The 23886-nt window shown below is 39.7% G+C and overlaps 1 protein-coding gene across 2 annotated transcripts; it reads left to right on the top strand.

The window, feature by feature from the left end:
• Window positions 1–163: 163 nt before the first annotated feature.
• On the top strand, window positions 164–23665 carry cep68 (centrosomal protein 68). Of its 2 annotated transcripts, XR_012772740.1 has the most exons (10): window positions 164–298; window positions 11695–12101; window positions 12639–13694; window positions 18036–18240; window positions 18402–18598; window positions 20402–20524; window positions 21020–21116; window positions 21225–21410; window positions 23344–23397; window positions 23577–23665. XR_012772740.1 is itself a non-coding variant. In XM_075481778.1 (8 exons), exons 2-8 carry the CDS (start codon window positions 11847–11849, stop codon window positions 21356–21358), a joined length of 2067 nt encoding a protein of 688 aa, XP_075337893.1. In that variant the 5' UTR covers window positions 164–298; window positions 11695–11846; the 3' UTR covers window positions 21359–21679. The 2 variants fall into 2 exon arrangements, 1 of the variants encoding a protein (XP_075337893.1); XM_075481778.1 differs by lacking the exons at window positions 23344–23397; window positions 23577–23665 and having other exon boundaries at window positions 21225–21679.
• The last annotated feature ends 221 nt before the right edge of the window (window positions 23666–23886 follow it).

A 23886-nucleotide genomic window follows, 5' to 3' on the forward strand; every position in this document is an offset into this window, starting at 1 on the left:
TTTCATAAACACTGTACATGTCACAAATGCCATATGATAATTATCTTTAGAAAGGCATGTATTAATCATAATATTAGTGTAGAGAAAACAAGCCCCGCCTTCAGCAAAGGCACTAATTATCGCTAATTTGAAAATACTTGCGCTCAGTTACACCGTATGATGATGGAGGCAACATCGGAGCTGAGAGGAACCCGTGAAGTTGACGCAGACAGAGGAACGAGGCAGCGTCACACATCAGCTATTGTGACCAACGCCATGGCAGCTGGGCGCTCCGAGCTGATCTGCACCGCCGAACGAGGTAAATATTCATCGCCTTTGTTTAAGCTGCACCTCTGTGCCGCAATGGCTGCTTTTGGATTGGTTTGAAACAAATGCTTGTTAGACTTTTGTCATTCATATACAACAGTTTTAATGTTAAAGAAGATGATTTGACTTCCGCTGATCGTATACGCCAACACTAAGGCGTTGTGGAAAATGTCAAATACTATGTAAATTAGAAGTATTAGGAATATTAACGGAAGTTTGGAGAGAGATTCCAATTTACAAGACGGTTACAAATAACTGTGGTGGGGCGCATTTGCTTCATTGGTGATCCGCTAAACGAATGTAACATGTTGCACATCGAAACCAGCGACACCATGGAGCATTCTGTAGATTGCTGTCCCTGATTTTCTGAAGTATATTATCCTTGGTCGTAATGCTGAAGAGGACGTGATTAAAAACGTAAGACAATAAGATGGGCACATCTGTACACGACAATGGGTGCTCGCTTTGTGTAGGTCACTCGACTTTTAGTGTTGCTTATTGCTACGGTTACCTCCGAATTCTTCCGGGTATCTCGTGTCATACGTATTTGACGTGCAGTGTTGTTTGCAGGGGCGATTTTAGGATCTGGTCTTTAGGGGTGCCCAGCCCCCAGTGCTCACAGACTCACATTATTTCTCACTAATTGAGGCGAACTAGTACATTTATAAATTTTGGAGCCGCATTAGTTTTGCTTGGAGTAGTGTTTTCCCCTACAACATTCAATTTTGACCTCTTCATTTCAAAAGACTGTGGCTTGACAGGGATAACAGAGAGCCTGAGACTAGGGGTGGGCGATATGGCCAAAAAAAAATATCTCGATATTTTTTAGGATTTTCACGATAAAGATATTTTGACGATATTTAAAAAAAAAATTAAAACTTGCATTAAGATCACAATAAAATGAACACAAGCATGCAAGTCTAAGCACACACGGCCGGTACAGTGAAACTGCGAATGGCTCATTAAATCAGTTATGGTTCCGTTGATCGCTCTACCGTTACTTGGATAACTGTGGCAATTCTAGAGCTAATACATGCAAAACGAGCGCTGACCTTCGGGGATGCGTGCATTTATCAGACCCAAAACCCATGCGGGGTGCCTCTCGGGCTGCCGCGGCCGCTTTGGTGACTCTAGATAACCGCGAGAAGTAGCCTGAGAAACGGCTACCACATCCAAGGAAGGCAGCAGGCGCGCAAATTACCCACTCCCGACTCGGGGAGCCGGTAGTGACGAAAAATAACAATACAGGACACTTTAAATCCTTTAACGGGGATCAATTGAAGGACAAGTCTGGTGCCAGCAGCCGCGGTAATTCCAGCTCCAATAGCGTATCTTAAAGTTGCTGCAGTTAAAAACCTCGTAGTTGGATCTCGTGATCGAGCTGACGGTCCGGTGCGAGGCGAGCTACCGTCTGTCCCAGCCCCTGCCTCTCGCTGTCCCAGCCCCGGCCTCTCGGCCCCCCCTCGATGCTCTTAGCTGAGTGTCCCGCTGGGTCCGAAGCGTTTACTTTGAAAAAATTAGAGTGTTAAAAGCAGGGCGTGGCGCCGTGGTAAGGGCAGAGGACCACTGGCGCTGCACTTTATTGATTTTTGGCGATTGGGAAAAAAAAAAAAAAAATATATATATATATATATATCTCGATATTGCAAAATTACTCATTGTCAAAACAACATTCACGATAATTTCGCAAACGATACATATCGCCCACCCCTACCTGAGACAAATATTGAAGATAACTCAACATTTATTTTGGGAGTAAAGAGTTAAAACAAAAACAAATGCTGGAAAATAAATAAAATGGTCACTAAAATAATGCATCCTTGAGCAAAAAAAAATGTGTTTTTGCGCAATATAATATTTTAAAAATGTGCTGAGCCAGGGGGTGCCGAGCTATCTCACGGTGGTGCCTTGGCACCACTAAAAATACCCTAGCCTCGCCCCTGGTTGTTTGTACTAGCCTAAAGGCATTTTAGTTTCTGTCCAGCAACGTCAACAATATAGAATTCAATTCATTTTCAATAAATTATTATTTATAGAGCGCCAAATAATGTCATCTCAAGGCACTTAAATAATAAAGTCCAAATCAAGCCAATTGGAATTCAATTCATTGTAATCATAATTATTTATAAAATAATCCAATTCGTTCATATAAAGCCAATTCAAAAACAATTTCCTAGCTAAGGAAACCAACAGATTGCATCGAAACTTGTCTTCATTCCAATAGAAGGGTTGCTATTTGAAAGCATACACAACAAGTTTATATGGATGTGAATTCTGAAAGATTGACTAAATCTTCTTGTCTGACAATATATTTAAAAAATGTAACTCGTGTTGTTTTGATATTGCATAGTGATCTTTGTGATGTAAAAGCATCTGAGAACAACAAATAAGCTAGCTAGCTGAATGGCCCTCATCTTCACCAACCTGAGCCCAGAAATGGTCCTCACAACCAGATTCCTAACTGCTAACATCAACAGGAGAGAACTTATCCTCCACCTCCTCCAGCATTGCCTGCACCTCACTGTCTTCACGCTTTTCCTTTTGAATGAGGATTCTATAACCATCCCATTCAAATCTACTCAAAATGTCCTTGAGCCCTTCAACTAGTGTGCTGTCTAATGAACACTTTCACAACATGTGTACCTGCCATTGAGTGAGAACTACTGTATTTGTAATGCTTTAATGACACACATGTACTAAAACACAAGTAGTTTTGATAAACAATAACAAAATATTCTGAAGGGCATTAATACATGATATTTCTTTTGATTACCGTATTTTCCGGACTATAAATTGCTCCGGACTATTAGTCGCATCAGTCAAAACATGCGTCATGAAGAGGAGAAAAAAAACATATATAAATCACACCGGTCTATTCGCATTTATTTAGAAATTAATTTCACAAAATCCAAGACCCAGAATAGACATTTAATCTGGAAAGGCTAGTTATTCAACTACACAATAGCACGCAGAACAACAGGCTGAATAGGTGTTAACGTAACACACTAAGAGTCATTCAGCTACGCAATAGCACTTCAGCCCATGGGGAAGTCAAACGTGAGGGGGACCATGTCCATGTTGATAACATGATCCTGTGACATGTTGTGTTCCGTTACCTGCTTTTCAATGAACTCACGGAAACTGTCGACCTCGGCTTAGAAGTCTGCTGGCAGTTTCTGACACACCGTTGTCTAGTGCTGTGCGATATGGGCAAAATTTTATATTCCGATAACGATATATATCCCGAAATAATATTATTATTTTTTTCTTAAAATTTTATATATGAAATGAATGGCAATTTCTGAATTTTTCAATGGCGTCTGATTTGGCAGTGTCTGATTCATTCAGGCTCATTTGGTGTGTTTGTTTTTTTTTTTTTTTTTCTTTTGTGGTTTTGAGGTAGTTTGTCGCATCTTCACGCTGTCTCTGTACTGTTCTTTATGTCGTGTCTTTAAGTGATGGAACAGATTAGACGTGTTCAAATCGCTAGTAACGACTTGTTGGCGGCATGTTTTGCAAATTACCGTTGTCTGGTCGGTGTCTGACTTTTTAAATCGCACTATTTGAATTAAATGAACCACACTATGGAATTCCGGTTCCCTCTTTTCGGCACGAATTCCTCCCTAGGTTCTGTTTCCATTGTTTTTTCCATCGTACTCTCCACCAAGCTCTCCGCCTGTGCCATGTTGTCGTTTGTATCCATGCATGCTCCCTTAGCACTGCAGTAAATGATTCTTTGCGGGTCATGTAAAAAAATGCTACCGCAAAGTGGTAGCGTTGCTGTAGTTACATTTAGCCTTCATTCATTGTTCATACAACGTGTAATTTTAATTAAAAAAAAAAAAAACAATATAAACAATAGAGGGCTATATCGTACAGTAGACATTTTTATATATCGCACTACGATATATATCGTAATATCGCACAGCACTACCGTTGTCCGTGCTCTGATAGAGAGGGGGTTGCGTTGCATGAAGCGGTCACACCAGGCCCGCCTGCAAAGTCATTTATATCCATCTCCTTGGCAAGTACCAGGGATGGAGACATAACTGCACCGTTGATGAGCCTCTCCCGGCAGGACGTTGTTCCAGCACCCACCTGTGGACTCGTTCCTCCAGCTCCGGCCATCTAGCTTTCTTTGTTTTCTTCATCGCAGTAAAAGTAACCTCTGCTTCTCGCCAATCCGTCGCAAGTTTCTCACTCACTCCAAACTTTCTTTTAGCTGCTCCATTATCGTTTTCGGCTGCATATTTTCAGTGGTGATTCTGGAGTCTGTGGGGGCCCCAAGCAAAAACATTTCCGGCGAACGTTGCCAACGATCGCAAACACTCTGAGGGGCTAGTTCTCCGCGAACATAGCCTACAGTGGAACTTGACGTGAGTTTGACGAAGTCAACAATGCAATTATGGAATTATAGAATGGCATGTTAACTAGACAATCTTTGACTAAATCATTTAAATTTAACTGTTCAAAGAAAACATGTTCACCACGAACGTTCGCCACTGTTTGAGACAGTTTATAAAGTAACTAGACAATCTTTGATTGAATGCACCTCAGCTCTCGGGGGGCCCCCTAGTGGCTCGGGGCTCCAAGCAGTTGCCTGCCTTGCCTGTTGACAAGGTACGCCTCTGCATATTTTACTACCTGCAGTTTGTAACCTGCAGAATAGGATTTTCTTTCAGGGGTACAGGAGCAGCATATAGTTGTCACAAGCCTACAGTGTCCTCTCATGACTGTAGATAACAATGTTTACTCGTTGGTTTATGTCCATCAGTATGGATTAACATTAAAAAACATATTAAATGACATACATTTTGATTTAAATCGCACCTGACTATAAGATGCAGGACCAGCCAAACTAGAAAGAAATGAGACAAGACTTATAGTACTACTGAGGGTGCTGCTTTTAATGGACACTGCTAAAATCATCATCCTGAAATCACAAGTTACTTATCTCATTATCTCGCGATTTTGAGGCTTGTTTTGTAGTGATAAATGTACTTTATTTTTACAGCCCTTTACAGACAATCCTTGTGGTGTACCAAAGTGCTTTACATCTGGTAATGAATAAGTAAAAGCAATAAAAGAACAGTGAAAGCAATAAAATACAACAAAATCGAATAAGACAAAACAAGATAAAAGTGTCATCATACTACTGGGTATTAAAAGCAATCCTAAATAAGTAGGTTTTTAGCCTAGATTTGAAGAGGCCCAGGTCAGAAATAAGATGCAGCTCAACGGGGAGCTTATTCCAGAGCCTGGGGTCAGCGACAGAAAAGGCTCGGTCACCCCAGTGTTTGTATTTTGACCTGGGCACTTCCAGCAAAAATTGATTTGTTGACCTCAGAGCTCTACCAGGATTGCGGACTGTTAAAAGCTCAGCTAAATATGATGGGGCAAGGCCGTTAAGAGCTTTAAAAACAAACATTAAAATTTTAAGGGTATAATTATGTCATTGTTAAGAGAGTAATGACATAATTGTTTTATCGTGACAATGGATACATTTATGTAGTTTTCTAGAGATAACAAGGCTTCTATTGTTGATATAGCAGGTTGATATATTTTGTTAGTTTGTCCTAGGAAAGTTCGACTTCCGTCACTGTAAATAGTGGGATTGCCCCTGGTCAAACTCGTATGTCCACAGACAACACTTGTCTGTGCTCAAGAACAGTGTTGTTTTTGACAACCATCTTCGATTTAGTCTTAGTCTTTTGAACTAAAATGCTTATTAGTTTGTCACATTTTAGTCACTTCTATATGTGATAGTTTTAGTCCAGTTTTAGTCGACGAAAAGTCAAAAAGGTTTTAGTCTAGTTTTAGTCAAAAAAAAAAGAAAAAATAAGTATAGTCTACCGTGTTAAGAAAATAGTATGGTCTTAACTATCAATCAAGCAGAACAAAAATACATAGCTTATTAACTGACCCTATACTAAAGCTTTCTGATTTTTCATTCTGTACTGTGCGTGTGTCCCAACTTTACTGTAAGCGCACTAAACGCACAGGTCCTGGTTAGGGCTGCACAACGTCACTTGTGGCTTTTAGGCTAAAGCTAGCAGACTCTACGTATAACAGTAACTCGACCTGTTTAACATATCAAGTTACGTGCTGACAGAACGTACACACAAAGAGATAACCACACCGTCACTGAATGTAAACATGGCTAAACATGCTGCTAAAGTAACACACACATAATGAATTGACGTTAGCGTAACAAAAGCTAACTTTAGCCTGAAGTTAGCAGCCCATTTGCGCCAGGAGTATGTGGAAAACGTACTAATGTATTAGCTTACTATGAAATTTATCGATTATGTTAACAGCATTTGTAACTTACCTTCGAAAAAATATCCCTATGGCGAGCCTTAAGGTGCCGCAGCAGATACTTTTTAGGTTTTAATTGACACACACAATAAGCAGAAATGTCATGCATTTTAAACGTCTGACAGATCACCCACTAACATTTTCGTCCATTCTCGTCTCGTCAACGAAAACTCACACACGTCTCGTCATGTTTTCGTCATCAGAGAGCTATGTTTATCTCGTCACCGTCTCGTATCATGAAAAAAAGTGGCGTCAACAAAATGATTTCGTCATCGTCATCGTTGACGAAAACAACACTGCTCAAGAACAGACATTTATTCAACTCAGTTGTAGCAAACATACTTACACATGCTTGCCTTGACTTACTGTTATAGAGCTTCCCCACCTGTCTTGACAGTGATAATGAACAAAAAAAATAGAAGTTGACACAGGAACCACTAATTTTTTGACCTCATCATAATTTCCTTGTGATCCTGACTATCCAAAGCTTGTTTTCTCTTAATAACGCATTACTATGTTATGAAAACAAGATGAACAAACTTTTTATCAAGCTTTGGTATTCAAGATCTTGAGATAATATCATCAAAAAAAAAGAAAAAAAAGTATAGTATAAAGAGTGGCAACTATTGCCACTTCTTTTTTTTTAACTTATTTTTGTTGCGTGCAATAACATCAACTCTGGACTGTTCTAAATGCCAAAACGACACTTAATGTATACTGTTATATAGTGTATAAAAAGATACTAAGCCAATAACTACAGTAACTACACCCCCATCTCTGTGACTGACACCAACATCACTTCTACCGCCATCCCTCCGCTACAACCTCAGCAGCTCCCCCTGTCTCTAACTATAGGTGGGAGCTGAGCTCAGGAAACTTCGGTCAGGCTTCTTTAGGCCCAGATGGAGTGTGTCCAAGGCTTCTGAAGGACTGTGCAGGACAGCTAGTAGTCCCTCTTCAAAGGCTCTTCAATATGAGCCTTCAGATGGAAAAAGTCCCAGTGCTGTGGAAGACTTCCTGTCTCATACCCGTGCCCAAATTTGGGCGACCGGTGGAGCTGAATGACTTCAGACATCTCGTATAATGAATACCTTGGAGCGCCAGGTTGCTGAAGATCTTGACCCTCTCCAGTTTGCCTACCAGAAACGCATAGGAGTGGAAGACACGATTCTGGACAAGCTGCATTGGGCATATGCTTATATGGATGTGCATGGTTCATATGTAAGAATCATGTTCTTTGATTTCTCCAGTGCCTTCAACACCATACGGCCTCCCATACTGAGAGACGAGCTTCTAGGTATGGGTGTGACCCCCTCCCTGACGTCGTGGATTATAGACTGTCTGACTGCCAGACCACAGTATGTCAGGATGGGGAGATGTGTTTATGGAATGCTGGAATGGGGCTCCACAGGGTACTGTTTTGGCTCCTTTTCTTTTCACCCTCTACACATCGGACTTTAGATACCACGCAGAGTCCTGCCACATACAGAAGTATTCTGATGATACAACTGTAGGGGTATTTGTGCGCGGTGGACAGGAGACCTTGTGGAAGCCTTTACTGACTGGACCAAAAAGAACTGTCTTTTCCTGAACACCACCAAGACCAAGGAGCTGGTGGTGGATTTCAGGAGATCTAAAACACCATGCCAGTCAGTCTGCATTGAGGAAGTGGTGATAGACTGTGCAGTCTTACAAATACCTGGGGGCGGTACTGGACGATAAACTGGAGATAAGCTGGACCCTCTCAGAACTGTGGTGGAGCAGCGGATGGGAAGGAAGTTATATTCTATGATGGTGAACAATAAACATCCTCTCCACAGCATCCTGGCAGGACAGAGGAGCAGCTGCAGTGAGAGGCTCATCTCACTGCGCTGCAGGACTGAGAGGTTTAGGAGGTCCTTTGTCCCCACATCCATAAGGCTTTTTAACATTGACTGATAAGATGTTTTTCTCAAATTTAATTAATTTATTATTATTTGCTTTGATATATATTGATATATAATTAATTGAGTTACATAACAATTTGAATTCTTGGGATGAATAAAGTATTTTATATTCTATATTACGACAGCTTGTAGGGCCCTATAAAATCCATCTTATTTTTCCCCAAATTCCGTTTTTTCCATTTAAATTTTTGGGAATCCTGTTTTTGTTGTTTTTTTTTACTCTTATTTTACTACCAAAAACAGTGTGTTTTTAATGTAAATAACTAAAATGTACACAAACATAACACAACTTCCTTTCACCAATACTTTAAAATACTTAATTTCACGAATACTTTAAAGTATTGGTGAAACAAATTGAGGAACGTTCTGCTCAATCTGTCTTTAAAATGTTGAAAGTAATCTTTGGGTAAAACTTTGCAGATGTTCTTGAAATTTTCACTTTTACGTCACATTGCAGGATTTTTGTTTCTCAATTCCTGGTATAATAAGGCAGCTGATTGAGCACAGTGTCTTAAGGTTTTAACATGACAAGTCCATGGGTCTGAGTATCTGACTGCTGGTCTAGAAGACCCATTGGACATAGAGGATTCTTGTTTCTTGGTGTTGTGAGCACAGACAGGTCTGAGCATGCAGTTTGTTCTTTTTAAACCTCGTTTTTTTGAAGTTCAGTTTTATAAAAGGAGGATATAACATGTGACGTAAAGGGATAGTTCGCCTCTTTTGACATGAAGCTGTATGACATCCCATATTAGCAATATCATTTATGAACATTGACTTACCCCCCGCTGCGTCCTGTGAGCCGAGTTCCAGCCTCGTTTTGGCGTTGACGAAGGTAGTCCGGCTAGTTGGCTGGGGCTAAAAAGATAAAGCGTCTTGCTTCTCAAAACAATATGCGTTCAAAAGAGTAATACATTTGCATCACAAAATCGTTGTGCAGGAAAAAGTCAGACCTCACATCGCTTGCCGCTATTTTTGCCTCCCTTGATATCAATGCGTCCAATGTAAACTGTGCAGACCGAAGAGCAGACCGAGCACTCCCCTGCTTACGAGCAGTAAACACCGTAACAGGTGCAGCTATCGCTAGGTGGCTGCCTATATCCCTATATTCGCTTATTGTTATACAATCGCTCTCCTGATAGCACTACAGCATAGATCGAGTAGAAGTGAGTAGGGGAGGGGTGAAAACAAAGTACAGTTTTTGGACAGGGTCTCTTATGGCCACCTTCTTCCAGTTTCTGACTATAGAGAATTACCATAATTAGTTGATTATGTCGGTCTTCAAACACTCAGTTAGTCAGCGCTATGATGAGCACCAATGATTGCCCTCAGCACGAGTTTCTCTGTTTACAACAGTACGTGGCGCTGGTATGGGCAGCTGGAAAATGCAGAAACATAAATGTAAATTCAGACAAACTACATAAAAAATACTTGTTTTCGTCATGGTCGTGATGCATGGAAAGCTCAGTGCATGACATTCAGAGCAATGGGCAACTTATTATTTTTCTTATTTTAATCTGTGGCCATATAAAGACTGGTTGTAATCTTTCTATATACTGTATCGTTATTGTGTTATAAAGGGACAAACATTGAATAGAAAGAATTAACACTTAGCCACTTGGCAAGATTTCTTTTCACGGAGTTGCACTTTATTTAATCTTTGGTCAAAAAGAAAAGTAAGACGAGTTGTTGTTTTATGTTGTGAATCAGCGGAAAGGTTCAAAGTAGGCCTGTTGACCACTACAGTGGACAGATCCAGTAAAAGCAGTCATTTTACGTTGTTTTTCCATCCCTTTTTTTTTTTTTTTTTTGCTCCTGAAGTGCAACATTCTTGTGACGGTTTAGTAAGAGAGTCCTCAACGTGCTGGTAGAACCGTGGTAAGCTAGCTTCAGCCCACTTTGTTGTCCAGTTGAGTGAAATACTGCCACACCTCGCTTCGTTTTGTTGCTCCGCCGGTCTGTTGCTTCTGCTATAGGTGCAAATTCCGGAAGCAACAGCGCTGTAAACATTAGTTCCACGCACCCACACAATGAAAAATCTTCTCATTTAGAATATGTGTCGACCTGGAGTAAAGCATTTTTTCAGACTGTCCATCTACTCCGACTAAAATCCTAATATATGTACTGACACAATCACCATTCAAGTAAATTGGAGACAATGTCCATGCAATTAATTCAGCTAAACTTGCATGTAAAAAGATCATCGACAAAGAAAGTTGGAAACAACAGAATATCTTTCCCATTGCATTTTGGCGTCGGATATACTGCAGTAAATTACTCCATTCTGGCGCATGCATGTAAACTGTTATAAGGATTGTCCAGTTGAATGGCCTAGTTGAGTCAATAGTAACCATATGTTGAGCTGTGGCTCAGTGGTTAGAGTGGGTTGTCCAATAACCGGTTATTGGCCTGTTCAGCCGGTTGGCGGTTCGATTCCCACTCTCGCAACTCAAAAAGATTGAAACTGACAGCTGGAGGTGTCGGTCCACCTCTTTGCCACAGCACCGTACCCCCATGCTCCCCGGCCAGTGCGATTGGCTGCCCACGGCTCCAGTGTATGGCATCTGTCTCTGAGTGTGTGACCCTGTGCATGTGTGTGTTCAACAGGTGCCAACCTGGATGGGTTAAAAGCGGAGGGCAAATTTTGTGTATTCCCTGTAGATGACAATAAATCTGATCTTGATATATTTGTCCAATTTAAGATCTTTTTGACTGCTTTTTCCCCCTTTTTTCTTTCATCTTTTATTCAACCCAAGCATTCAACTCATGGCAATGGAGTTTTTAGGTATTTTAAAAAAACAAGCAAAAACAACAAATATTGGATTTGGGCCAATTGGATGGACCCAAACACAAGTCCATACTGATGATGTTTTGTCTTTCAACAAAATGTTAGGATTTGGGTCAATAATGTTTCTGGCTTACATTGTATGCATTTCAAATGCATTATGTGATTTCTGTCTTTTTATTATTCTCAATACCTTTATGTCAAATATGTCTTCAGTTAATTGATAATTCTACAAACTGAATGCAGATTTAGCAGCATTACTGTAATCTATTATTACGATGCAAAATTTTCTTCTTTTTTTCTTTATGATTTATTGTACTCTACTATGTTCTTTTATTCCAGGTCTCAACTCAACGAAGTAATGTTTGTTGGACTCTGGACGGGAAACTCTGCTACCACTGTGCAAGGTGCATGATTGAACCCAATGATAATTAAGATCATGTAAAATATTTATATTTCCCTAGTTGACAGAGCCCTCCTACTTTTCTTGTCAAATGGAGGGTAATGGATGCAGACAGCAATCGAGAATGAATTTTCCAGAGTTAAAACACCCAAGTCCATCTACAGAAGACGGTGAACAAGACAAAAATGAGAGAAAGGGCAAAGAGGAGCCACACAATAATGTGACTATGGCAAGCACTGCCAGGTATCTGACAGACAGACAATATGTGATGAGAAAGCCACTATTCACTGCAGAACGACATGTACCTATTTTAAAGGGGACACATCCACAGAGGCTCACAGAGAAGGTGAGGAGGATGAAGAAGGAAGCAATTCTTGCATGTTTTGAATTCTCAACCATTCCACTCATATTCTTGATCATATAAATGTAATGGGAATTTTAGATATATGTATCTTATCAGTTTCAGCAAAATTAAAAAAATAATTGGACTTGGGTAAGAAAAACTCAAAGTTAGGTTTTGCAACTCAAAAAGAATAAAACACACCTGATGAAATATCTCATGTCATATGAAATTAACTACTAACAAGTCAGTAACATGATTTTAAAATGGCAATTCCAGAGAGGGTGTCTGTCAGAATACATGCATATATATATATATATATATATATGAGAGACATATGGTCTGTAGATCTTTGTTTTAATTGCTTGTTTATTTAATTACTTATGATTGTTTTGTTGTTTGACCTGTGTTAATAAGTTGCACGTAATGTTTAACTTGTTATTAAGTACTAATATCATTGTTGATACTTTTTTAAAGCAAACAAAAATGTCACAGGAAGTCATTTTAAATTTGTGTGTGGGGGGGGGTTGTTTTGCCTTTTAGGAAAAACAGCTGGTTGTGGACAAAAGGGAACACAACATGAAATACCTGACAAAACCAAGAGTTGCGCTAAATCCAGAGAGTTCTCAAAGTGATATCTCAACTTCCTCATCCTCACCTTTTAGTGTCTCAGGAATCCAGACTCAGCTGTGCAGTCAAAAACCCACTTTACGATCACCTTGCCATGGCAGCAAATCCGCTCAGCAGAGCCCTATGAGTTCCATTCTTCAGGTCCAGAGACTAAATCCTCCTTTGAGGCCACGACTTGCCTCCACAGTCCTGTATCCTACCTACACTCCTCGCTCTGTTTACTCCAGACCAGGCCATACTCGGCTTAGGCTATGGGAGAGAGAAGGTAGTAATGGGGGAGAGCCCAAGCTAAGTTCTCCTGGGATACACTCAAAAGAGGGCTCTGCCTCTTCCTATCAGGCAAACTACTGGACCTGTGCCATTCCAAACTCTTTGCCCCCATCTCCTAACAGGCATTCTGCAGGCTGGAATCCAAACAAAGAATACCAGGCCCTGCTGGACTACACCTATCCTTTAAGACCAGGACATGTGGACAGTGTGAGGGAACCCAAGATGCAGGGAGGCTCTCTTCCCATGACAGACCCTAACCTACAGGACTCAGGAATTGAACTTGACCAACTTTGCAGCTCAACCAGTCTCTTGGGGTTCAACTTTTCTTTAAGCAGAGCAGTGCAGACCCAAGAAACAAAGCAAGAAAGAAGTACCATAAATGCATGTTACGGGTCATCTGACTTTCAGGGTTTCACAAGATCATCAGATGGTCTGTTCTCCAGTATCCCACTTTCCCTTACTGATCCCATAGGTTTGTCCTTGGACAGTTTAGACCACAACAGGGACAGAGGTGGAACAAATCAACACCAGAGTGCTGGTTGCCATCATCGGCACCATACTGAGTCCTCTTCCAGTTCCGCTTCTTTTATCGACTCCACCAGTGTTCTACCACAGGCCAAGTGTGTTTGTGGGGAGGTTGATGAGGATTTCCGGCCTCTTCCAGAGAAGCTTGAGGTCATGCAACAGCTTTTCAGACAGGTCAGTTTTGCAGACACTTGTGGACATATTGGTGTCATGATTGTGTGAAACACAACTACTAAGCCAGGCAGCTGTTTCTTTTGGTTAACAGTTATCACCATATGCAACCAATAGTATTTGACCTTTGCAGTTGCAAGAAAGTTTGTGAACCTTAGAAATTACCTAGATTTCTGGATTGATTATTAAGGAAATGTGGTGTGATCTTGATTTAAGTCACAATTTTGAACAATCACAATTTGCCTAAATGAACACAAAATGCTTTCCTCTTTGTTGAACACATTAAGCAATCACTCACAGTCAAGGCTAGATAGACAGACAGAAAGGTAATGGGCAAATGGTAAAGTAAAACAGAATGTACAGACAGTAGTGCAGAAGAGAATGGTATGTTTACTTGTTACTCAGAGGTGAGCAGTTGTACGGTAAAATGATGAAGAGAATGAATGATTTCTTAAACTGCTCTTTGTAGCACCAAGCTTAACATTTGCTGAGGAGTGAGCTTCGCTGTCCCTGCAATGTGCATTGGAAGTGGGGGGATGGATTGTCCATGATGGAGAGCATTTTGTTCAATGGCCTCTCATTGACTTAAGTATATATTGTCCTTCTCCATGTTCCCAACTTTCTAAGTTTATTCAGCCTGCTAGAACCTATGCGACTGTTGGTAGACCACAGCACAGTAGATGAAATTTGCCACCAGACTGGTAGAATATTGCCAAAATCCAGTACATAGCATTTGCGTTGGTCCTTCGAGCCAGTCTGTTCTCAGGTGTACACCAATGTAATTGTACTGCTCAACAATTTTATGGATATGGAAAAAAATTGTTTAGTTATTAGCAGCAATTGGGCTATATGGGTCTAGAGAGAGCTATTGATATTTCATAAAATTGATGATTAAGAATTATGAATGAATTTCTTTAAATTCAGTTAAATTCCAAATTGGTCCAATTCATACATACAGAGCCAATTTAAAACAAAAAAAAAACAAAAACGATTTCCTAGATAAGGAAACCAACAGTTTGCACTGAAACTTCTGTTCGATCCAATCCCCCATCCTGATCATGCATGAGGCGATTGTGGAGAGAAACAACTCCCTTTTGAGAGGAAGAAACCTCTGGCAGAACCAGACTCAAGAAAGGTAACCAGACTCAGGATCCATCTGCCATCGAGCCATCTGCCTTGACCAGCTAGAATTTGAGAGAACAGAAAAGAAGTGACAACAAACACCATTCAAAGGATACCTGCTGAGACGGAGAAAGACAAGTTAATGACAAATGACACTTATGCCAAATGTACATAATGTCATATGAGGGGGAAGGGGGGGGGGGAGAGAGAGTAAGGAAAGGTGTAACCGGATGCGCCAGTAGTTGCAATTTTCTCTGTCACAGAGGTGTCGCTGCTACGTGAAGGTTACCTCTAACTACTCTAAGACGAAAGTCGAGAAGAAAACAATGCCCCTGTCAAGAGCAGGAACACTGTCATCAATGATACTGCTGCAGTATCCGGAAGATGAAATGCTTAGAACCTAGTGTGTTTTGTTACCCTTTGTTTGTTAGAGTGTTTCAATGGACACACTTGGGAATTATCGTTACCTTTCAGGATGCAATAATAATAATAGATCGGTTTTATATAGCGCTAATACTCAAAGCCGCTTCCAGTGAATAAAACAACAGCAAATTCCTAACGACATAATGTATTTACAAATAATTTCACAATGTATTTTACATGACAGAACCGTCAGCTGTGAGCCTGTTTTCGAGTTGGTCCATCCGGTTTGTCGTTCTGAGCGCGCGCAAAGTTACAAAATTCGACTTTTGCACGACAACGCACTGCGCAGCCTTTTCATGGCGCACGCCTGGCCTGAAACGTCATTTTGACGTCACGGGCCGCCCACGCCTTGAGCAATGCATCAACTATATAAATCCAGCTTAAGACTACAACTCTGCATCCTGGTCTCAACCCTGGGTTGTCTTGTTTTTGGATGACTAATAAATTTGAAGCTCCTTTGTGTCCAGTGCCTTGCCCCAAAACGTAGTGCATGAGCGAAAAAAGGAATTTTGTTTGTTTCTTTCAAGAAATTATTGTCCCAATTTGTGTCATGGAGCATGTGGAGTAGGGCTTGGGTTTGTGAATTTTCGATGATTTTCCACATGATTAAAAAGAAATATAATTTTAGATTCTGACTGGTGCTGTAGAGGGACTCCTCAGCTTAGCAGAGCTGAGGAGGAGATATCGAGGCTGCAAAGCCAGTGCTAGGCTAAAAACTTGGCAAGTGGACAACCAGATGCATTCTAAAACTTCCGGTTCCTTCCATAATTATGGGGAATGTGAACTCTCTACAAAATAAGAGCTGTCTGCTTTGGAAAGTGCAAGTTCTTCATCATCATGGAGTCGTGGCTAATGGACAGCATTACCGGATGCTAACGTGGACTTGAGAGGATTCACGGCAGTGAGAGCCGACAGGGACACAAAGGCATGCGGCAAAAGCAAAGGTGGGGGAAGCAAACGGACTGAACCAGTTCTTCAACCGGTTCAACCACTCCACAAACCCCCCCACCCTCATTGAAGCCTTCCCTCAATGCGTCCCCACTCCAACACCACAGCAACAAGAAGCTGGACTGGAGCTCTAAGAATGCCTAGAGCAGACAGTGTATTTCCTGAGGAGACTTTAACATCTGCAGGAAGCTACTGCAGATGCTTTACCAGTCGTTAGTAGAGCATTCTCTATAGCGTTAATTTCCCAGAGATCTATCAATCAGGATGGAATGGATCCGATGATAGATCAAGGTGACTTATTTGAACAAATTAAACAATTTAATCATTTGCTGTTAACCTGGATGAAATGGCCAGTAGAATATGGTTCACACGAAAAGCTAAAGCATGTGAACATCAGCTTTCTAATTTGTTGCCACGTCTTGCTTAACAACCAACAACTTCCAATAATTGTTGATCAGTCTTGCACATTGGCTTGGGGGAATTTTTACTCTCCTCCATACAGAAAGCTTTTAATGTAGGGATGTTGATGATTCCCCTATAACTGCTTCTTCAGGTCCTCATGCAACATTTCTGTTCCCGAAGTAAGGTCAGGGCTTTGATTTATAGCAGCATTTTCCACAATTGATCCATCTTTGCCCAAATGCAGAAAAAGGGCACAAACATTACAACCACTACTTTGTCTTTTTTTTATGATCCGATAAGGTTTTTATGTAGGAATGCATAATTTTTAACAAAAAAAAACCCATAATTCCTTTAATTAAAATCATGAAGTTCTATTTTCATCTTGTATGTGCACAAAAACCTTTGAACAACGGCTCTTTTTACTTCTGACAAATTTTCAAATGCTATTTAACAAGCGGCAGACAAGCAGCAAAGAGTGTCCACAGTTTTGATTTGCACTGTAAGGAGGGACACCAATTCATCCCTCATTTCCAGTTTTGTGCTCCTAATTGGATATTTTGCAGTGGTCATTAGTAAGGATGTCCACATTTTCCCACCCTGCACTGTGAGCGTGAGTGACTGCATTTTAAGAGAAGATATGGAAATTGCAAATTTTTGTTAGTTATTAGTTTGTTTAGTTTTTTTTTTCTTTGTGTAATTTGAATTTAACTGCAACCTAATTAAATATCACACCACATTTTGTAAGTAATCATGCAGAAATGCATCTATTCACTATGGTTCAGAGAATTAGAGAATTTTTATTAATTAAAATTTTTGTTGTACAATATACAGCTTTGAATTACTTGCATGTTATATAATCCAATCCAATTTTATTTATAAAGCACTTTACTACAACCTCAGTTGACCAAAGTGCTGTACAGGAAAAAAATAATTAAAATTAAAAGAATAAAATACAAGAATAAATTAAATTATACAACAGCTATATAATTTAAAACAATAATAATACTAAAATAATTTTTTAAAATATATAAATGTCATTGCATATGTGTTGAATAGGAACAGTCTGTGTAGTATTTTTCTAGGCTCTTTATTGGGTTTCCATGATTGAAAGTAATGAATTGAGCTTTGTTTATCAATCGCAGCACCAACCCAGTTTTGTGTGTTACTTTGGACCAGACGTCACTGAAAACAAAATCTTATGCGTAGTGGTTAAGATGACCATAAACTTGCTTATTAATTATACTGGTTTAAGAGATTAAGATCATTCTGCCTAAATGTCTAAATTACCACAGTGGATGCCTCATTAGCTTTTAATGTACAATACTGAAAGAAAACATTACACTGTGGTAGGACAGATGGAAACAGAAAAAAACAAAACTTTGCAAGCTGAAAACATTGACTGTGTTCCAGCAGAAAGATGGCTAAATTGCATGTGGTCCCTTTGTTTAGGTAAGGGAGGTGACAGCCAAGCTAAGCCAGCCTGGGAGAGCCAGCACTGGGTCGCTTGACAGTGGTACAACTTCCATTCTGTCTTCCTTCAACTTGCTGGGGAAACGGGGAGCTGAAGACGACAATGAGATGGTTGAAATTAAAGAGCTGCAGGAAGACAAACAAGAAGGAAATAAGAGAGGGCAAAGAAGTGCTGGTCAGACAGGTATTTGTTGTAAAAGGTTTTGAGCTTTAGATAGATGTTCAAATTTTGCACTCTGTACGCTCTTAAAAGGGTCAAAATGCCCAGTTTTACAATAGATAATTCATGTCGCCTCACTGTAAATGTATCGCTTACCACCCAAACTGTCATTTGTACAACGGCAGGCAATCACAGAGTTTCTGAGACGGTGAGGAGCAATTTTGGTGCTGGCTTGGAACCTAGTAGAGGGGAACCTAGTCAGTCCTATCTTAGAGAGGTGGAGGATTTGATGGAACGGCTGTCTGGCCCTACCCTGTCTGACAGCCAGAAGAACAACCAGGAGGATCAGGAGAACAGTTACACTCTGATGCAACACATCCAGGTAGATCCACAATCTGAAATTAGATTCAGCAGTCTCACTGCAAGTCAGTACGATATTCTAAAAATTCTGAGACGATAGAATGGGATGCACTGCTTTCATATTGACATCCAGTGGTGTGCAAAATTTTGTAAATTGTTTTTTTTTTTTTTTTTTTCAATTTATCTGCTGACTCGTGACCTTTTCTGAGATTCATTTCACATACAGAACAGTCTGGATGATTATGGACAATATAGACTATTGTCTGCATTCTGATTTCAAGGATAAAAATCAGAATTTCTGTGTACTGATTTGTCAAAAAAATGCTTTTCACATAGATTATATATAAAAGATGGACATTTTCACCATGATGCTACTCAATGTTTAAGAGTTTAGCAGAGTAATTTACAAGTTAGGAAAAACATTTTATTTTATTAGCAATTTAAACTTTGGTTTAAGAAAAGTGTACTTAGTCTATTTAAAGGACACTGATGATGAAATGCTGTGTATACTTTGGTGAAAACCAAGAATGCCTCAAGACCTGTAAATACCTGGGTTCATCAGAACAGGAAATTATTAGTAGTAGAAAGACAATTTCATATTGAAAATTATTTTATAGAAGAATTATGTAGCCCAAAGTTGATTAAGGCTTCAGGGAACTTAGAAAAATTGGAAAAAAATCCATTTAGATCACAAAATAAATTGGATAATTAAACCTGTTTAAACGTTGTTAATCCTGAGTGTTGCTATTGTCAATATGCACTAGGGCATCTTCAAAATCGAAACAGCATAAATGGATCAAGTTGACTCAGAGCAACAGAGACGATACACATTGTTACCATAGTAACCATGGACAGTTAAAGATGGAGGGTATTTTCAGATGACTAAAACTTGTAATGTATTGGCCCTGCAGTATTAGTAGGCAAATAATTACACAATAATTACACAAAGTATGCTTTATGCTAACAATGGGATGCTTTTTTTTCTTTTGCTGCTAGATGGAAAAACTAATTTGTTTGTACAGATTCCAAGAAACACAGGATATTTCTTACTTTCCTTCTGACTGATCTGGAAAAACTCAGTGTTTCCACTGTATCTATCTGTATTTGAGGTGTCAGTCACCCCTTATTAAAAAGATGGATGGAGAGAGCTGCCTATCAAGATTGGTGTCCAATTGAAATTGTTTCTGTATTTGGTATACCAATCACAAAGCAGAAATGCTGATTGATATATTTTTTTTCCTTTTTCTATTTTGCTTAGATGCAGTTATCTTTTATTTGGTTTGTTGGGGCACTGTGAGAATGTGAGAGGGTGGCTAAAAGCAGTTGTCTCGTGCTAGAAGCAAGAGTGTTGACAACGCTGTAATAAAACAATATCGGTATTCCTTTTTTTCTAATTACAGTTATCACCAATACCACCATATTTCACAACCTTTATGTTGATCCTCCAGCCATCCATGTTCTATACCCACTTAATCCATCTCAGGGTGGCAGGAGCCTATCCTAGCTGTCATTGGACGAGAGGCAGGGTACACCTTGAAAAGGTCGCCAGTCCATCACAGGGTCACACGGAGACAAACGAGACGCATAACCATGCACGCTTACACTCAGTCCTAGGGACAATTCAAAGACGCCAATTAACCTAACATGCATGTTTGTGGATGGTGGGAGGAAGCCGGAGTACTCGGAGAGAACCCATGCATACACGGGGAGAACATGCAAACTCCACACAGATAGGCAACGGTGCTAACCACCAGAGGTACCATGCAGCCCTTTTATGTTGATCATTATATATCAAAATCAGTTATGAATGTTATCTGGGTTTCAGATCTTCTGTTCACATCTGGAACTGCTCATCCAGCAGCTGTATACTGTTTCACAAAGGATGGAGCAGCTTGCTACACCCACTGTGGACATAGACAGTGTGAAGTCATCTCTGGCTGAGTATCAGGTAAGAATTGAGCCTTAAGATCACTGCTGCATACTGTATTTCTGTTAACAACACATATTTTGTTTTGATCGTGACAGTACTTAATGTACAAAACTGAGCAAAATGAAGTGCCATTTACCAGACAGTTAGGTGCACGTGTCCTTACAGGGAGGCATCTTTACACATTTGTTGTTGTGAAAAAATTATCTGAGTTCCTGAATCAAAAATTAGCAAATTTCGCATAGCTCAAGCTTTTCTGCTGGATCCACTAATTAATTTGGTCATTATTACTATAGGTTGCAAACTGGCTGCAGGCCATGTCAGTTTTGGTTTCAGTTGTTTTTGACTCTGGGCTCGAGCATTTTACAAGATGGTGGAGGAACACCAAACAAATGATCAGTTACATTCTTTACATTACATATCAAGGTGAAAAGAAACTAAAAAAAAGTCAATGCTGACCAACCTCTCTTTACAATGTTCATTCTTTTGGTTGTTAATGTGTTATCATGTTGTCAGAGCTTTCAGAGAGAGGTGAGCAGCCGTCAGCCCATAACTTCCTGTGTTCTGCATGCTGGATATCGTCTCCTCAGCTGCATCAACAACACATCTCCATGTCAGTCACACACATACTACCTTTTTAACAACTATTGAAATAAATACTTGAGCCTCAACTAACCCACAGAGCCTAAATATACTTTGTGCCTCGTTTCCTTGATTGCAGTTTTAAGAGACACCCTGCTGCTTATTGAGAGACAGTCTGGAGTTCTGCAGACCTCCAATGACCAGTTTTTCTCCTCCATCCTGTCTGCCATGGATAGCCTGACTCAGACCACACACCCCAGTTCAGTTGAATAGAGAGGTGAAGAAGATCATGTGGGGACCAAGGGATGCAGTTTGCACAAAGACTGTAAGACACGCCGTCATCAATGGACATGATTTATTTTACTTTAGAATTAATTTATTTCTGACTTCCTTCCAGTAGTACTGTTTTGAATGGCTAGAATTGTAAAAGAACTAAGACTTTTTACATTTCTAAACACTGTTTTTTAACACTCAGTATTTTCTATCACTTGCAATTAGTAATAATGGTCCACTGATTCATTCCAGCTAAGAGACTCTGTTGTTTGAATACCTGTAAAAAAAACACCAATATAATAAAGGATTTCCAGATTGCCACTCTGCCTCTCAATTGTGAATGACTACATAATCCAGGGGCAGGTTTGCCATCAAAAATATCTTTTTTTAAAAATATTTTTTAACTTAATCCACTACTTTGCATACTTTTTTTAACCTGTTGCATGCATAATACAAGACATTTACAAATGTACGTGTACAAGGCTTATATACTCAATAAATATGACCTTAACTTTAAACAATGACCACTTTCATAACTAACACAAAGGTTTCAGTCAGTAAAAAGTGTGCACCATCGTTAGTCTAACCATGGGTTTAATAGTTGAGTAGTAACCTCAAACCTGAACAGTTAACAAAGTGAAAGATAAGTTTAGTCTTTCTTGTGGTAATATGCAAGTGTGCAGAAATATTAGGCAACATATTTACAAAAGTAAATTTTCCCAACTAGTTTGTTAAAAAGATTTTAGAAAGTTTAATGAATAACTTGCTGAAATGACGACAACATATCAGCAAGGTATCCCCTGCTTTGACTTTGGGACTTCCAACCTATGCTTTTTGCAGAAGTTCCTGCACACTTGCATCGATAGCCTTCCAACTGGGAGGTTGGCAGGTCAATCTTCACTGTATCTTCATGTCAAAGTGTCTTTGGCATTGAACCCTGCATTGCTCCCGTTATAATATAATCTGTGTGATTGTAGATTCAAATCAAATCAAATTTATTTGTATAGCACATTTCATGTACAAAACAATTCAAATTGCTTTACATAAAATAAAAGCATTGCAGCAGGGAGTGGAAGAATCATTAAAAATACATAAGAATATAAAGAGAAACAAATAAGATAATTTAAATGAATTTAAAAACAAGCAACAGTCCATTGTAAAATAAGAAGTCCTGTATGAGAGTCTATGTGAATGGCTGGATGAGAAACACATGGAAAGCACTTAAAGTTTAAAAAGTCATATATAAGCATTGACCATTTACAATTTGTTGCAGCCATTTAATTATGTTCCTTGTGTGTCACACCTGCTTGCTTCTTGCACTCTGCTACTAGGCAGAGTCTACACAGCTTGGACCTGGGGTTGTGGTAGACCTGCACTCGGCACCCACTCTTGTGCTGCATAGTTGGCTCCTTCATGCTGTCTTTCAGACCAGACTTTTCTAGGACCTGATAGGACTTCTCAATCCATCAACCACTTCAGTCATGCTCTCCAGGCGCTTATCCTTCGTTGATGGCTGCTCCTCTCTCTTAGTGTATTTATGCTTGTGGCCACTGAGTGACTGAATTTCAATAAGGACACTCAAGGCGGAGTACAGTACAGACAGTTTTTCTTGTTTATTTATTCAATATTCACATCAAGACCAGGAACTAACAAAGGTTTTCAGCTTTCGGGCTAAAACACTTCCATGTAACAGGGGTGTTGCTATTATCCAACATAATCCTGCTTTCTCTTTATAAATAAACGATTGATAAATAAATATGATATAGATAAATAAATAATTTGCTCTATAAATAAATAAATTGCCTTTAGTTTTCCTGCAAGCAGAAACATCCAAAACACACTAGATTATTAAAAATAAATCTATTTACAAAACTGTGCAATAATTATAAAACTCATTTTCTAACACCTAAAACCAGACTGGTCCAACCCTCACACCCCACACATTCTCATCTCATGGCCTCTCATGGAAACTTTGTTGTGTTCAGACCCCTGGGGAAGCATTTGCCCGAACACCCTGGAGAGGACACAAGAAGAGACTGGTGAGTAAACGGCCCATTTACACCGACTCATATTTTGCACCACTATTATTGCACAGACACATTTACTCTGTCTTCCCAAACCATGGCCTACTGAATTTGAATTTCCCCCACTGGGGGATGAATAAAATATTTTTCTATTCTATTGTACTTCCTGAAACTCACACCTGTTTCCTTCACAGGCAACTGCCACTCGATCATCTCTGCAGCTGAGTGACGCCCAGAAGACAGAACCCCACACACGGTGCCAAAATGTTCAATAAATATTCCAATAAATAATTCAAGACATCTTATGTGTAAATGTTTCCTTATGTGCATCTTGTTAGTTAAAATGCAAATGTGACTGAATGAATCACCTGAAGTGCTATAAATATTACATTATACACCGTTACGGTAACAAAGTGCCCTTACAATGCTGCTTGAGACATTCACTTCTTAGCTTATTAGTGGGGGCCATGTTCCAACTGGCAGGATGGCACATTGGTACTGTTG

This window comes from Odontesthes bonariensis, chromosome 2, assembly GCF_027942865.1.
Source record: "Odontesthes bonariensis isolate fOdoBon6 chromosome 2, fOdoBon6.hap1, whole genome shotgun sequence".
Classification (NCBI taxonomy): domain Eukaryota; kingdom Metazoa; phylum Chordata; class Actinopteri; order Atheriniformes; family Atherinopsidae; genus Odontesthes; species Odontesthes bonariensis.